The 15,637-nt window shown below is 44.3% G+C and overlaps 1 protein-coding gene and 1 non-coding gene across 2 annotated transcripts; both read right to left on the bottom strand.

Annotated features, from left to right (window-relative positions):
• Window positions 1-3,835: 3,835 nt before the first annotated feature.
• On the bottom strand, window positions 3,836-15,504 carry EIF4G2 (eukaryotic translation initiation factor 4 gamma 2). Its single transcript, XM_039552953.1, has 23 exons — window positions 15,475-15,504; window positions 15,308-15,346; window positions 13,684-13,748; window positions 13,464-13,529; window positions 12,924-13,049; window positions 12,472-12,574; window positions 11,657-11,788; window positions 11,497-11,563; window positions 11,261-11,412; window positions 10,738-10,848; window positions 10,103-10,186; window positions 9,920-10,018; window positions 9,593-9,734; window positions 9,343-9,503; window positions 8,793-8,906; window positions 7,907-8,032; window positions 7,568-7,672; window positions 7,268-7,483; window positions 6,725-6,983; window positions 6,300-6,504; window positions 5,651-5,862; window positions 5,422-5,543; window positions 3,836-5,122 (listed from the first exon to the last, which is right to left on the bottom strand). The coding sequence occupies exons 1-23, from the start codon at window positions 15,502-15,504 to the stop codon at window positions 5,057-5,059; spliced, it is 2,802 nt and encodes a 933-aa protein (XP_039408887.1). The 3' UTR covers window positions 3,836-5,056.
• On the bottom strand, window positions 8,592-8,753 carry LOC120410174. Its single transcript, XR_005602132.1, has one exon. It is a non-coding gene; the product is annotated as a small nucleolar RNA SNORD97 (small nucleolar RNA).
• Window positions 15,505-15,637: the final 133 nt, after the last annotated feature.

The following is a 15,637-nucleotide window of genomic DNA, read 5'->3' as shown; positions in this document are numbered from 1 at the left end:
GTTGCCATGGCTGCTTCGTCAACTCATTAAAAATAACAGTTCACTGGTCTCCAGCTACCCTCCCTTAAAGGAAAGGGCTGTGGGCTCCCTAAATCAAACCCAGGCAATGCTGTGTCCCTTTACAGCACCACTTAAAAGGCACATTATTCAAGGAACTCCTACCCCTAAAGGGTCTTAGTCCCTGACCATGAGAGGGAAAGGCCTGAACCTGTTTGAGAGAATTCTTGGTCTTTTAGAAGTGAAGCTTATTCGGGAATGCCAGGAGGGGGGTGGATCTAGGCAGATACAGTAACTGTTTTGTATCTTGCTGAAAAACAAATGCAGCTATTTCTGAAGTAACAGCAAGCTTTTTTTTGGTATCTTGTGTTGGATGTAGAACCACCCTGCCATAAAAAAACCTCAAAGCCATACTGATAGAGTCTCCTCTAAATTACTGTTACACCCTGATGTCTGCAACTGTAGCTGTGCTGGGCAGCTTTTCCCTTTGCTGGTACCGAGCACAGCTCACAGCCCAGCTGCTGTTTCTGTTCTGCTTTTGCAGATACAATGTATGGAGATATAATTGTTCCAGCTAGAGCTGTGCCTGCAGGATCTTGGCCCCTGAACTTGCCTGCTGGGCAAGAGGACTTGCTGTGTGCTCTGGCCAACATCACTGGAGATAAAAAGGAACAATAATAAAGTTACAAGATATGGCAATTTATGTGAGGCGAGGGAAAAAGCCACCACCTTTGTGTGACACTTTGACCCACTCTGCCACTAGTCTCACACTCTTGTCACTTCCCATATTCATTCAAATCATTTTATGTAGGAGATGCACCAAGGCTAATTTATCAGCTTTCAAAGTATTGACCTCCTCCCAAATTTAGGGGAGCACTTATGACATGAGTGGTGCCACATGCCCCAAGCCCCAGCACACAGCTCACCAGGACAAGGCTGGAGCTGAGCAGCAGTTGAGGCAAACACTGCAGCAACCACAGTTAATAAATGGAGGTTTCTCAGGTACCTGTAAGCACAAGCTCACCACCCTTCATGGTAATGCACCACCTCCCTGGGAATTCATTTTTGAGAATAAGCATGAATTAGCAATGGCCTTTTTTTAATCAGTCTCTGCAATTGCTTGCCTGGATTGCAACATAAGCCATGATAATTCATGGTTCAGGCTGTGCTCTGAATTTCTACAGTTCAGGAGTGTGCTGAAATGATCAAATTGTTTGGATTTACTGCTCTGGGGAAAAAGCACTCCAAGTCCAAATAGCATTCAGAGGGAAGCTTCCATCTGCTAAAAAAGCAGGTTAGATAAGTCACTCTCAAAAATTTTGTTCTGGACCCAGCCTCCTCCTTTTCCCACACACCATAAGGCTTCTTCCTGCACTCACTGTTCCTCAAGAAACAGAACTGCACAGGAGTTATGAAGATGTTTTGAGTTTTTGGAACTGGTCAGGTGATTTGGAACATCCCTCCCAGGAGGAGGGGCTGAAGTTGGGGTTGTTGAGCCTATGTAAGGTTCTTCTACAAGAGAACTGAAGAGGGACTTCTGACGAGGGCAGGTACTGACAGGACAAGGGGGAATGGCTTCAAACTGAGCTTGGGTGAGATAAAAGGAAGAAATTCTTTACTATGAAGGTGGCAGACACCAAACAGGTTGCCCAGAGAACCTGTGGCTGCTCCATCGCTGGAAGTGTTCAATGCCAGGCTCAAAGAAACTTAGAGCAAGCTGGTCTCTTGGGAGGTGTCCCTGCCCATCACTGGGCAGTTGGAAGTAGATGACCTTTTCCAGGATTTGTGATCAGGACACAGCCCTGGAATTCTCAGATTTCATACCTAAGCACCACTGCAGCTTGGAGAGGAGCTGGTGCCCTACTGCTATGATCAGTGACAAGGCAGCAGCTGTCCAACTGTGGCACTCTCTAGGAGCAGGCGAGAATCCATCATGACAGGTCCTTTTCAAAAACCAACCCACACCTGACAGGGGGAGGGCTCCGGAATGGGAACTGTAACTGGTAAGAATTGTGTGTAATATGCTGTTTCTTCCAATGCTCCTGGCAGTATACCTAATATTTAACAAAATTAATATTAATAAAAGCCATTCTCATTTATCAGTTAGAGTGGTTTAATTTTGACTGTGACTTTACTATGTAGAATTGAGCACTCTGTTTACATTTGAAGTACAGTGCCACTCATAGTCAACAGGAACACAGAAGTGAGACCAACCCAACAACCATCCCCTGTTCCAGATTAGCCACAAGCTCTGCAATTGAGCACTTAATAACCTCAGCAGCAGTTAAAGATCATGAAGATGCTACCACTTCTCCTCATCAATGGAGAGACCACTTTGATGTGCACACAGCAGTAAAGCACCATTTTCATACCAGTTTGAAGAACCCAGGCCTGTTCATACTGCACAAGGTTTTTCCCAATTCCACATTTTAGTGGCATTTTCTACTGTTCATGTCCTGTTCTCCATTTTTAGTCATTCTTTCTATAGCTTTCTCTACCAAACACAGTGGTTAGTCAGAAACAAGCCAAGCAGCAAAGCCTCCATGCACAGGTATGTAAGGCTGTGGTAAGGACATGTTAGACTGGGCAATACAAGGCTTAGTGACTCTGTTCAAGGAGCCCACAGCTGCCAGCTCAGCCTTCTCCAAAATGTGGCAGAAAAGCTTAGCTGCAGGTTCTGCATCTATTTTTAAGTTTTGAATGGGAATTTTCACTTGCACATCCTTCTACCTGGTCCTCTCACCTCTGGTATAAACTGAGTTGGAAACCACTGTCATTCCTGAGGCATGGGTGCTCCCCCTGTTCCCTCTGCAGTGCATGGGAGCAAAGTCCAGCACGTGCTTCACGTACAGATTACCAGATACACAAGAAGTAGCATTATAGCACCCCACACCACTAAACCAACCAGCAGTAACAGGAAAGTTTAAGGATAAACTAACAAACTGGGAGAAACACAACACTATTAGTGAAACAATGGTAAGTTCCACTTCACAGCACCTTATTGCACTCAAAAATGCAATTCTGGAACAGAACTTTGAATTCATTGGGAATAAATGAACCCTCTAACTCTACTCGTATTCCTCCATCCTGTTGAGTATTGAAGTGCAGAACCTTAAGGACTATAGCAGCCATGCACCTGAGCCTGCACATGGAGTGAGGAGTGAACTCTGTTCCCCTGTAGTTCTAGCGGTGATATCGCTCTCCACATGTTGCAGCTCCATCACACACAGCCAGCTCTCAACTTCGAGCCACTTAATGGCAGTAGGAGCATTCCTGTCTCTTTCTGGACCCCACACCAGTATCCTGCTCTCCCTCACACTGCTGAATACACCCCATTTCTGAAATGCAGAGATGGAGCTATGGAATTTTGCCAGCAATTCCAGTTAAATACCCTTGATGTCACTTGGCTTGTAGAGCACAGTACTTGGATTTCCTGGGCTCCACACTGTACAGAAGTTGCCAATGCATTTGCAGAACTCCCTAACAGACAATGGCTCACGAACACTCAGGAGGGCAGAGCTGTGACTGGAGTTAGGGAGCCCTTCAAAGAAAACTATGACCCACTTTTCCAGCAGCAGCATTACAAGATGCTCCATGCCAACTCCAACTACTCCTTTCCTCAAAGCAAGCCTTGTTATCAGCTCTAGTCCTTTTCCTGGGCTCCACTCCTTCACCTCCTGTGGTGCATAAATTTATAGGCTACAGCACTAACATCACTGGCAAACAAAGCTCCAGTCCAGGAGCCACTACCCTTTTTGCCATTACAAATGCATCACCTTTCAACAGGTTAAGTCTTGAGTATCAACGAGGACAAAAAAACTCACTGGGGACAAGGTTCTAGCAAGTAAGGTATTTTGAGTATTTAATAGATGACATTTCAAGCCTGTACAATGCAACATCATTCAACTCTTTTGTAGGGATTTTTTTTGCCAATTTGATTTGAGAAACAGGCAGCTAACAGACAGTGCCACTTGATTCAGAAACATGCATGTGGCCTGGGGGAAGCTCAAAGCATTACCAAGTCAAAAGCACATACTCACTGATAAAGCATACATTAGACCACAAGGCAAACCCCTACCGCTTCTTCAGCAGAATTCCATCATTTTCCTCCTGTCACAACACATCTGTAGTGTCTAATCTTGTCTGTGACCTTATTTAGAATCCATCTGCATATCCAGACAAGGAGTGTAAAAATAATTTCAGGATGGTTGCAACCTAAGGCAACTCCCACTGATGTTTCCTTTCTTAAGTGAACAAGTCACCAGCCAAAGCTTTTCTACTGGGAGACATTCAGAAACAAGTCAAGTATCACAATGTTTATTGATAGATACAAGTATATAAAATCAGGGCATGAACATGTCTTGATAAATTAAGTAGACTTAATTTCAGTACTATAAGAGGGACCAATTCAAATTTCTCACCATGTCATGTTTCACACCCACAAAAACCTCTTCCAAAGGGCATTAAACCATCTCTTCAGCCGATCAGTTTTTGTGCAAGTAAACTGTTCCTTTAAAAAAAAAGACTTGTGCACTTGCCCAGGCTCAAGGATATTAAAACCTAGCACATAAAGCCCATTACTAGAGGTAGAAATACAGGCAAATATACTATTACGGCAACAACCATCGATTACAGTTAAGGATTCTCTGTAACAACCAAATGGATAATCAAATATTGCAACAACTCAAGTATTACACTGAGCAAAGTGCATTTCTACAGTATTCAGTGTTGCTATTCAGTTTTCTAACTTAAAAACAGCCTATGATAAATGGCAGCAAAGACCCTTGCAACAGACTGCTTCTGCTCGAGAACTTATGATGTAATTATTGCATGCTGCTAATACACTGTTATCTAAACATTAAAGATACTCTAAAATATTTTTATTGTAGACTATTAAGACATACTACAAAAACCTTTTGCAGAGAATATCCTACTGACATACTTCTGCTTTAAATATTGTGAAACATTACAGCGGAATGAATTTTCGCAGTGGTTAGGTCAAATGCAGTTACATCATAGCAACAGTATGTTTGCACAATTTAAGGCTTTGGCTGGTTCTTTAGTCAGCTTCTTCTTCAGATTCTTCTTCTTCAGCAGTTTCCAGCCAGGTTAACCACTGGTTTACCTGCAGTTACACAAAACTGGTTTAAGGGACCAGGAATTGTTTCCCCATTAGGTACCGCTGCAGAACCTTCATCTTCCCCCCCCAACTCATTTTAAAAAACCTTTCAGCCACACTTGCACTACACATAGGCCTTCAGTAAACAGGCAAGATTTAGTTCGCCTTGCTTTGAACTCCTTCCTAGTGAAACATTCCAAGAAGTTTCTAGGTATTTGTAAGTCTTAGACACTTTGAAAATCTTCTCAAACACTCCAGTGCAGCAGAAATAACAAAAAACAGGTCTCTAGTGTTAGCACACTTACCTGGAATAAAGCTTTGCCTTTCCCTGGAAACTCTTGAGTAATGTCTTCTTTCCATGCCAAGAAGGCTTCTTCTTCAATAATCTCCATGTCATAGAAATGAACAAAGAAGCGCAGTAACATGCCTATCAAAGCAAATTTCAGCTTGGTTAGCTTTGTAACTTTCTCAACAGCTTACCAGACTAAGAAATGCAGTGACAAGCCAATTCAAGTAAGACCTCAATGCACTTACCTTTTGGAAAATTATTGTTGTAGCAGTGCACCTGGAGTGCATATAAAGCACTCACTTGCAGATCAACATGGTCATGGAGGAACTTCTGCATCACCGGCTTGAAGGAAAGAAGCAGCTGTTTTTCCTGCTCGAGCTGCTCTTTAGATGGAGCAGATGAAGAATCTGATTCGTCACTGGGTGGGTTTACTTCACTAGAAATATACTGCAAGAAACTGGACAACAGAAAAGCCAAGCTAAGTTCTGTAAACTAAGAGATCAAGCACTTTACACTTCAAATTCAGACAGCTATCACTACCAATATCCTCCTGCTTGCACCTGCAGTCAGGAGCATGCACAAGGATTTGTACTGTGGTTGACAGCACACCACAGAAATTCTTGTTTTGCCTATTATAGCTCTGCATTTTAGAGAAACGCACGGGTCTAGACTTTTTCCCAAACAAAACACTACTTCACACTGATGCAAGTCTGGAGACTTGCTTTTCTTCTCAAATACAACAGGATTTTAACAGAGAAGTTCACTCAGAACAATGTCTCCCCATGTACTGCATCTCAGATTTCTGTAGAGCTACATTTCAGCCTTTATGGAGTAAGTACCTTACTGGTAGCTTAACCAAACAAGTACCTAAAATAAATCAAAACAGCATCTCACCTGGTCATCAATATATTCACAAATCCCTTATCTACATGAAGCTTGGGTGAAATGTTATCTTTAATCCACTTATAGATGGCTTGAGGGGATGGATCTGATTTTATTTGCTTTAGCAGTTCCTTCTCCAGTTTCAGAAGTGGGAACAAGAAGCTAAGCCCCTTCCCTTCCAAGATCTCCAGCATGCGATCCTTGTTCTGGTCAATTTCTGACAAGGAAATGAAGACACATGTAAGTGCTTGTGCTCCTCAACAGCTGTAAGTGATGTTCATGGCTCCAGCCATCCCTTAAGAAACACCATTTCCTAACAAAAATGACAGCTGATTCCACCCAGGTAACCCTGCACGTTATTTCACTCTGGCATCAACTAGAACAACATTTTGTTTACTCTAATATAGGTGACAGAAGAGCTCTGTGGCAACTCTTACCTGGTAACATTTTCTGCATATTCACTTTGCTTTGTTGGAACAATTCTGTTAGCCATTCACGGTCTTGTAACTTAGCTAACTGCTGAAGGCAGAGCAGGAAGAGAGGGAAGTGGGTGCCGCTTTCCAGTGGTTGAGCCAGTTCGGAAATGCTCACTAGGTCTGAAATAATGGCACGGGCTGCAAACTGTGCTAAGTAGGATTTCACCAATGGGATATCCACCTCCAGTTTGGGACACTGGTCCAATACATTCAGGAATGCCTAAGGAACAGTACACACACACGCTGAAATTCTCCAGTAATTTTGTTCCTGTGCAACATTATACTCGTAGTACATTTTCTGTATTCAGCTGCAAAGTGGTTCCAATTCCCCAAATACTACATTCCTTCCTTTTATTGCTTCTTACGCCCCTCACAGGTTCATATACTATTTTTACCTCCTCAGATCAACAGGACTTAAAAAATACTTGCACACTGCCCTTACAAGCAGCTACACCCCATGAAGAGCCAAGAAACAAGGAGCGCAAGATTATCAGACCACAGTACCTGCATGAAGTTGTCACTAGTGGCTATTCCCTCCTGCTTGAGCAAGCTGATCAAAGTACTTGCTTTCTCTTTGTCCTCATCTGATCTATCTAGGGACTGAAGGATTACTTTGCTCAGCATCTCAGGAATGAAGTGTTTCGGAGCTCTCATTTCTCTCACAGTATTGACAGCATCATTAGCATTTCCATTGTTCAGATACTCAGTCACAACAGCCTCCTAGAGAGGAAAGAAGTAGAGCTAAGAGTTCTTTTTGAAGAGCACATCCAAAGCTGTAACACTCACTACTGCACACTAACTTACAGTTTGTTTAAGCAGCTCTTCCTTAGAAGGAGGTGGTTTCTTGGTGGTCTTTGCAGGCTTCTCTTGTATAAGTGGTGGATTTGTTTTAAGACCAAGTTGAGGCGGCTGAAAAAAGAGACCAGAATTTGTTTCTTTGCAGCACATCTACCTTTGCTTATATCAACTTTAACCATACTACACATACAAAAGCAGATGAAACTCTGTTTTCACACATTCTTTTCCCAAATACTGCTCTGTACAATCAAAGACTTCTCTCTCCCCTCCCACAACAGAAATTAAGTTTTCCAAGCACAAACAGGTAAGTATAGCCAACAATATACAGGAATTTTTTGTACTTACCTGTCCCAAAGGCGGTGTCTGAGTGCGTGGTGGTTGAGCACTGGGAGGAATCATAGTTATCTGGGGCTGAAGCTTTGGCACTTGGTTTTTATTCATTAAGAAAGACTGAGCAGGTCTCAGGCTAATCTGTAAACAGTAAGTCAGAAAAAACTCAAACTGTTTCAAGTATTCTGACCAACAATACACAGCCATGGACTCTCTCCAACTGATCTCACTGAAGCGTGACTCCATTTCTACAATACTTAAATACAGATTAAGCCACACGTGTTCTGAAATTCCCCCAAAAGCAAATTACTGGCATTTAGTTCAATTGGTATAAAAACCTGGAAATGCTCCTTTTAGATGCAGTATGTTAGAGACCCAAGAAGATAATTAGCATGTTTGCTGATATATTTTACAGCCAAGATAAAACTCTACCAAATTGCTCAGAAATCAAGGATACAAGTCTGGTTAACACTCAAAATCACAATGCAATTTACTCTGCATTTGAAATTTTGCGTATTAGCCAGTTCTAAACAAAAGAGAACAAACAAAAAAATTAACCTGGTCCAGCACTTCAGGGTTTCTAAAGTTCAGGATTTTCTGAAGTTTTAATTAAATGTATTATTATCAATAGGATGCATGGGAACTGATGTCAGAGTAGTGCTCTTGGAAGTGTGTGGGAAAGAAGGGACACCCCAAAAAATTGCCCTCATATCTCAGTCTTGCTCATAGGACGCTGGATACCCTATAGAAAGTGAGGGGGGTAAAAGGTGAAAGAGGAAGGGACAAAGAAGGAGGAGGAGGAGGAGAAAGAGTTCCAGCATTAGTCCTCATAATAACGCGTCTTGCTATAATCATTGGGCAATATTTAGAATAGGCTGTAAGTAATGTACAGGTCATGTACCTCATCTGCATTAAGCTGTCCTTTCTTAGAAAACCGAGGTGGCATATCCTTCGACTGTCCTTGTTGCTGGGATAAGAGTCCCTGATTCTGGGTATGGTAGAGTTGGCTTTGCCCCTATTTCAGAAAGGGAGATATAGAGAAAGAAGTGCAGATGATGGAGTGGCGTACATCATATGGGGTAAAGTAGTACCAGAGGGACCAGAGGAACAAAGATTCTATTTGCCAGGAAGGGAGAAAGAAGGAGCAGGGGTGGTGGGAGAATAGCATCTATCCCTAAAAACAGGGCTATCTTTTAAATAAAACACACCGTTCTGACCCACCAAAGCCACATGCACCTTTTCCTTGCAGTTAAAAAAAACCAAAAAGTGTACTTCTTGCATCTTTTGTACAATTTAAAAAGTGGTTTAGAATTTTTGTATCACCTGAGCATCAGTTACCAGAATCAAGTCTGATTAGGTCTTTCAACATAAGCAGTCTACAATCCGTAACATACGCATCTCAGGAAGAGCTTCTAAACAAGCTGAAGTCATCATGTGAACATCTTCCTTACCTGACTTTTCAGAAAAGATTTGCCTAGGTCTCCAAACTGGGATTGAGCAGAAGGCATGAGGTGACCCCCATGGCCATTGAAGAGTTGGTTTGAACGATGGCGTCCCATGGTGGGTGAAAATCTATCCTGAATAACTCCTGGACCAGTACCAATTCCACTACCTGGATTAGCAAGGAGACAAATGACAGCTTTAGTTCTTGTTCAGCACAGCAAAGTTACAGCCATCCCATCACCCCTGCGGTGTCTATACCTGGCATTTGTCCAAACATATCAGCAAGCCCTCCGAGTGGGTCCCTGTCAAGTTTCATCCTGGGTGGCATAAAGGGTCCCTCCAGAAAGAAGTCGCTTCTCATCCCTTGAGACATAGGAGCAGGAATAAAAACTCCCAGATCCTTTAAAACAGGAATTATCATTTTGGTCAGCTTCAAGTAACAGTCCCTGAGAAAGCCAAGCTTTTAGCCCCCAACTACTGAAGTCCACCTGGTTTTAACCCTTAACACAACCATCACACCATGTGAAAACTACTCCCAAGTGCACAGCACCAAGCCGGGCTCTGGACCTTGGATGCAACACTTACTTTTACTGCATCTTGACGGATTTGATTGATAGTCTTTGGTCCATTGTCAAGAAAAGCTTTGCGAGGAACCCAGTTGTGTTCTCTCAACTCCACAGTATCCTTGGATGAGAACAGGATATTAGGAAAGCATTCAAGACAATTTTGCAAGAAGAAAGCAGAAGGGAAACTGTTTTATGATCATACCTGCAGCAGGAAACGAATCCTTGCTGGCAATTCCTTACTTGACATCAAGGAGCGCATACGGGCAAAGTACTGATCCATTAAGGACTGGGGGAATGAAAGTTACAAGTTAGGGTAATTCTGTCAGTGCCTTGAGTGTTTTTACTCAAGACATCCGAAATGAAACAATACAACAAGCTGCCCTTTCCTGCCATCTCATCTCCTTGATGACAGAATTAAAGATGTAATGCATTAAGACATTTGAGTCAGACAAGCAACACAACCCAAATTCTCATTTATTTTAAGCTTAACGTTCCAAACTCCCCATCTCTCAAATCACCTAGCTGTGCTAAGAATAGTTCCTCTCAGCACATCTTTTCAAACAGCCTGTAGGGAAACAGCAGTCTCACTTTTGTGACTGCCTGATGACCCTTAACTACATCCTGGGAGAAGTGTAAAACTTTCAAAGATTGGCTCCTTTTTCTAGTGGAAGAATTGGTGTAGGAGCCATACGTGGCACTCTTTTCTCTGATAAAAAACCCAAAAAACTCAAACCTCTGTTTTGTACTTATGAATACTGAATACAGAAGGTTCAGGCCATCAGAAGTCTCAGCCACATAGTTTAATTAGGTTAATGACTGCACTGGATAGGCACATACCTTGGCTTTCGCATGATCTAATCTAGGTCCCACTGTCCTCATTATCTGACAGAGGCACTCCAAATCCTCCCCCATATCCTTGAGTTGAACTCTCTTCTTCTTTTCCAAAAGCTGAAATATTAAAGAGGAAATTTAGGATTTAAAAATTTTATAAAAGACGATTTATAAAAAGCAACAAACTTTGTACACTGACAAATACAAAAACATTGTTTTGTTCTGAAGGCAAATGGACTTAAAAATTAAGTTTTAAGTACTGCCAATTCTTAAGAGTGTGTACTTTCAAGCACCTAGAGCACACTTTTATCTAGGCCAAACTACATTTTCCCTTGGAGACAATTCCTATGGCTTTGAACAAAGCTAATTTTACTTCTTAATCATGCCAAAACATTAACAGTAGAGGATAAGTAATGGTCAGGAAATATTTTTGTGGCATTTTATGCTCCCAAAGCAGCACCAACATTTGCACTTTTTTTGGTTTTAAGTTTTGTTTTGCTCATAGTCCCCACCCAATCTAAATACTCACTGTTTTGATGCACTTATGAAGGATAGATTCATGAATAAGATCAAGCTTGCCAAGTTCTCCAATGAATTTGATGTTCCCCAGCATCTTGATCTTGGCAATGGCTCTCTGTTCCTCCTCCTCAGGGAGGAGGGGACCATCATGCTTATCATAGACTGGAAAACAAAGAAGCCTGTTTTACATGGCTGTGGGAAAAGATGACAAATAGATTCTGCATTTAAAGTGGTTTTAGAACTTACTATCAACATTTCTGGTTCGGTTTTCAAATTCATCTTGAAGTTTAGATATTAGGAGGCGTCTGAATGTCTATGGAAAGAGAACAAAGAAAACAATTCAGCTAATCAGGTCAGCTACACATGCAAGCAAAATTTACCACTCCAGATTGAGAGATGTACTCACTGTGCTTTGCTTCTGTCCTGGATGACTCTCTGCTGATGGGCCATCAAAGTTGGGTGCATCTTCTGCCAGTCGCAGACATAGTTGAGCGTACAGCGAGCTATACTTGGGCTCTTCAAGGGCTTTGTCTACGATCTGCAGAGATTCACATTGAGTAAGGCAGCAGTAGGGTGCAAACGTTACCAGGAAAGTGAGTTGCAAGACACAGAATGGATTATTACTATTCTCATCTAAAACATCCCATTTTCTGCTAAATCAAATACAGAAATAGTGTGATCCAGCACCAGTCTTAATGCTGAAGCAAAGGACAAAAGCTATTGCATGTTACTGAAGAGCCTCTGTAATCCTTGGCCAACAAAACCCAAGTTTATCATCACAACACTAAAGTTAGTATCACCAATCTGATCTCAGATTAAAAAAAAGTGATGTAACAGTTACATCAGTGTCCCAAGAGGTCACCAGTGGTAGCCTTTCCAAAACCATGAGGCTTGGTCCTCAGGAAAAGAAGGGGCAAGTGGGGGGTGCAAGCAAATAAGACCACTAATTAGCATCTTAGATTATTAAAAAAATAAATCATAGGATCCCCAGTCACATTTAGTGATCATGGAGATTTCTAAATGACAAAGTTCAAGCATTAAACCTACTTCTTCCCCAGGAGATCCTTTTTCATACAGAAAGCACAGGTGGGAGGTGGTGCTGGATAATCCAAATACACAAAAGCATTACCCATGCTACTTCTGTATCCCATCAAAACCAACCAACCCCTTGCTTTTTAGCATGCAAGACAATTGTAGTTAAAAGAAATGCAGCAAGCTTACCAGCAGTATGACCCCTTTTAGGATGAGCTTAGATTCTACACCCACATTGAGGAGCTCAAGGCATAGCTTGTCAAACTTCTCAGGAGTAAGCTTATTTAGTATGCTAAAGAGGAACAAAAACCAAAACCACAATATAAAGATATTGTAAGCACGCTACGAGTCACTTTAGACTCAACTTATCTTTACCTTTTAAGTCTATGAAAAACTGCAAGTGTAATTTTCCATTTAACTGGGTTTTTTGAAATCTTCAGAATGTGGAATATCATTAATCTGCTTACAGGAATTACCTTAAGCATTTGCTGCTGCTAGATTATCAGGTTGGTTCCTTGCTAAAGGACACACCTCCCCCAAACTCAAGACCCACAGCTCCCTTTCCACCAGCCCATTTCTTAGGTACACATTGCTAATGAAAAGAGTAAGGAAAGAAGTCAGTAATTTTATGAAAAACTTACCCTCTTACTTTCCTGAAGATTGCATCATGTCGTTCTTTGTCGTTTGCGGAGTCGTCATCTCGTCTAGTGCTTCGTGAAGGAATCCATTTCTGAGCGTTTTGCCCTGGGGTTTTCCCCAGGAACTCGCTGTAAAGTTTTGAAGAATATGGTTGTTCAACCAGAAAAAAGTGATTTAAGGAACTGCCCTTTTAACCTTTCAGTGCTGCCTTACTCAGACCAATTCTACTCCTTCCTTTGTTAAGAGTGCACAATTGCCCCTTTTAACACTGGTGCACAGGAAAGTACTCACCCAACAACAACAATCCCAGGCACCCAAAGAAACTCTCTACACATTTGAAGTTAAGTACATCAACAAGCCCATGCACCACCTATCACCCATGAGGTACACTTTACAGAGCACAGACTGGAAAACATTTAAAGGTCTTTAACTCAGTAGGTACTCATTGTACAACTTAAAAGCTACCCTATTTTCAGTTCTGCATTCACCATCAAGCATGTTCTGACTTTGAAATCATGCAAACTCAGAGTGAGATGACACACCTGTTGCTGGCAGTCTTGGGATAGTGCTGAGGTGCACCCCTACCACCTCCTCCGCCTGAAGAAGCACTGTTAAAAACAACCATGGAACCCTGGGTAAGTTCAAACACTCGATGCCTTCAAGTATCTCGGTTTTAGTATAAACATTACACAAACTAAAGTCCTCGTCAGAGGAGATTTTCCATTGCTAACTGCTCATTAAACAAACAATAGGCACTGGTACCTGAAACGAGAAGCACCCCCTTCTGCAATCGCACTCTCCACTTTGGCGGCTTGACAACGAAGAATCTTCAAAAGAATAAAATTAAATTGACGGGGTAGGGAAAAACAAAACCTAGAAAGACAAACCAAGCATTCATATTACAGTTGTTTTACTATCAGCCACAGCGTCTTATTTTAAAAAGTACAAATGTTTGTTCGAGAATAAGAACCCTCCAACACTGAACTTTTTATAAAGTAAGAAAACTTTCATTCATGCAATACTTGGGACAGTCGCAGAAAGGCCGATTTTATAACCGTAGCCATTTTTTCCAGAGGGGATATGGGGAAAGAGGTAAAGTAATCACGGACTGAGCAAAACCCTCAAGTTTACCCAAAAAGCCAGGAGTACTTGCACAGAAGAAGGAAAGTACTTTTTTCTGATTATACAGGACAATGAGTCCTTTATTGATGTGACTTAGAAACCATGACTTATAATAGCACGACAAAGCAGCCGAATTCTGAAGCGAAAAGCATCAGACAACAAAACGCACACTTAATGTGCTAAAAGGCGCGTATTCTCCGTCCAAATGGCGTACTAAGCTACCCAATAATGAAAAAAGGCGCCGTCCACCCACCACCTCAACTTTCAGCTTGCAGGAAGAACCTCACTGCAGTGCTCACGTAGCAGAAAGGCGATCACGGGGACAGAAACGCCTGGGGGAGGGAGCGTCCCGGATGGGCTCGGAGCCCTCCCAGAGCCGAGCGCGGCGAGCGTCCCCCGTCCGCCCGGCGCGGGCACGAGGAGCGGGGACAACATGGCGGCGGCGGCGGCGAACAAAAGGCTCGGCCGCGGAGGGCGCCCCCCGCAGGCTCCGCGCGGCGCCGCCGCCCCCCCGCCCCGCCCGCGGGCGCCGCCCGCTGCCCGCACCCACCCGGCTCTTTGTTCTCCGTCAGGGCGCCGGGCGGGACCCGCTCCTCCGCACCACGGCGGAGCGCCGGCCACCCCGCGCCGCCCGGGGAGGCGTGAGGGGGAAGCTGGCGGTATCGTCCCGCACCGCGGCGCCCGAGCCCCCAAACAGGAAACGTGGGCGAGGCTGCTGCCGGCTGACGCGGCGCCTCGGCGCCCGCTCTCCCTCCCGCGAGGGGAAGGCAATGAACAATATAATAAAAAAATATTTTAAAATCTTCTCGTCACCTCCCCACCAGCAATAAGCGGATGCTCAGACCGCTACGTGTACCGCGGCTACTCCCTCCAAGGGAAACCTGGGGCACAGTGCGGGCGCCCGCACACCGCGGCCAGACCACCATACTGCAGCCCCTAAACGTATCGCCCGTACGGACCGGCAGTGCCCGATCCCATCTCCCTCGCTCTAACCCCGTAAGGCTGCCGCTCAGCCTCCCCTCCGCGCCCGGCGGGGGCCGCCAAGCTCCTCCAGCCCTTCGCTCAGCAGCGGCGGGGCTCGCAAAGCCGGCAGCTGGAGCAGCCGCCGGCCCGGGCCGCCATTTTGTGCGGGAGCAACAGACAAGCAGCCGACAAGAAATGGCGGCCACTCCGGGCAGCCGCCATTTTAAGCTGCAGCTACAACAGTACCCGCTCACTCCCAGCCCCAGACCCGCGCTTCTCCCGCCACTCCCGTATTTCTCACCTTCCCTAAGGCCTTGTCAGCTTCCCCGGGTCCCGGCGGCTACCAAGGGCAGGGGAAAAGCAAGAGAAGGGGGGGAGGGGAAGGGAGCCGGGGACCGGGGCTGGGGAGGGGAAGGGGGAGCGCGCGGGACAGGGCGAGTCTCCGAGTCACCACAGCAGCAGCAGCACCGGCCCGACGCCTCCCCCCGCCACCTCCATAGAGCGCCGACCACCGCCGCCGCGTCTCGGGCGCTCCCCGGCAGCCCCACTAACTTTATCACCCTTCACGCAACCTACCCCACCTCCCGCCGGCACCCACCAATCGCTGCCGAGCGCTCCACCCGCCCTGCCA

The sequence above is a fragment of the Corvus cornix genome, chromosome 5, assembly GCF_000738735.6.
Source record: "Corvus cornix cornix isolate S_Up_H32 chromosome 5, ASM73873v5, whole genome shotgun sequence".
Lineage (NCBI taxonomy): Eukaryota > Metazoa > Chordata > Aves > Passeriformes > Corvidae > Corvus > Corvus cornix.
The sequence above is the reverse complement of the archived record's forward strand: the minus strand, read 5'-3'. Positions and strand labels throughout refer to the sequence as shown.

Coding starts and splice junctions, on each gene's coding strand:
- EIF4G2 (XM_039552953.1), bottom strand. CDS start 15,504: ATGGAGGTGGCGGGGGGAGGCGTCGGGCCG. Junction 7,484..7,567: donor AAGAGCTGCTTAAACAAACT/GTAAGTTAGTGT, acceptor TTTCCTCTCTAG/GAGGCTGTTGTGACTGAGTA. Junction 6,505..6,724: donor TATGCAGAAAATGTTACCAG/GTAAGAGTTGCC, acceptor TTTCCTTGTCAG/AAATTGACCAGAACAAGGAT.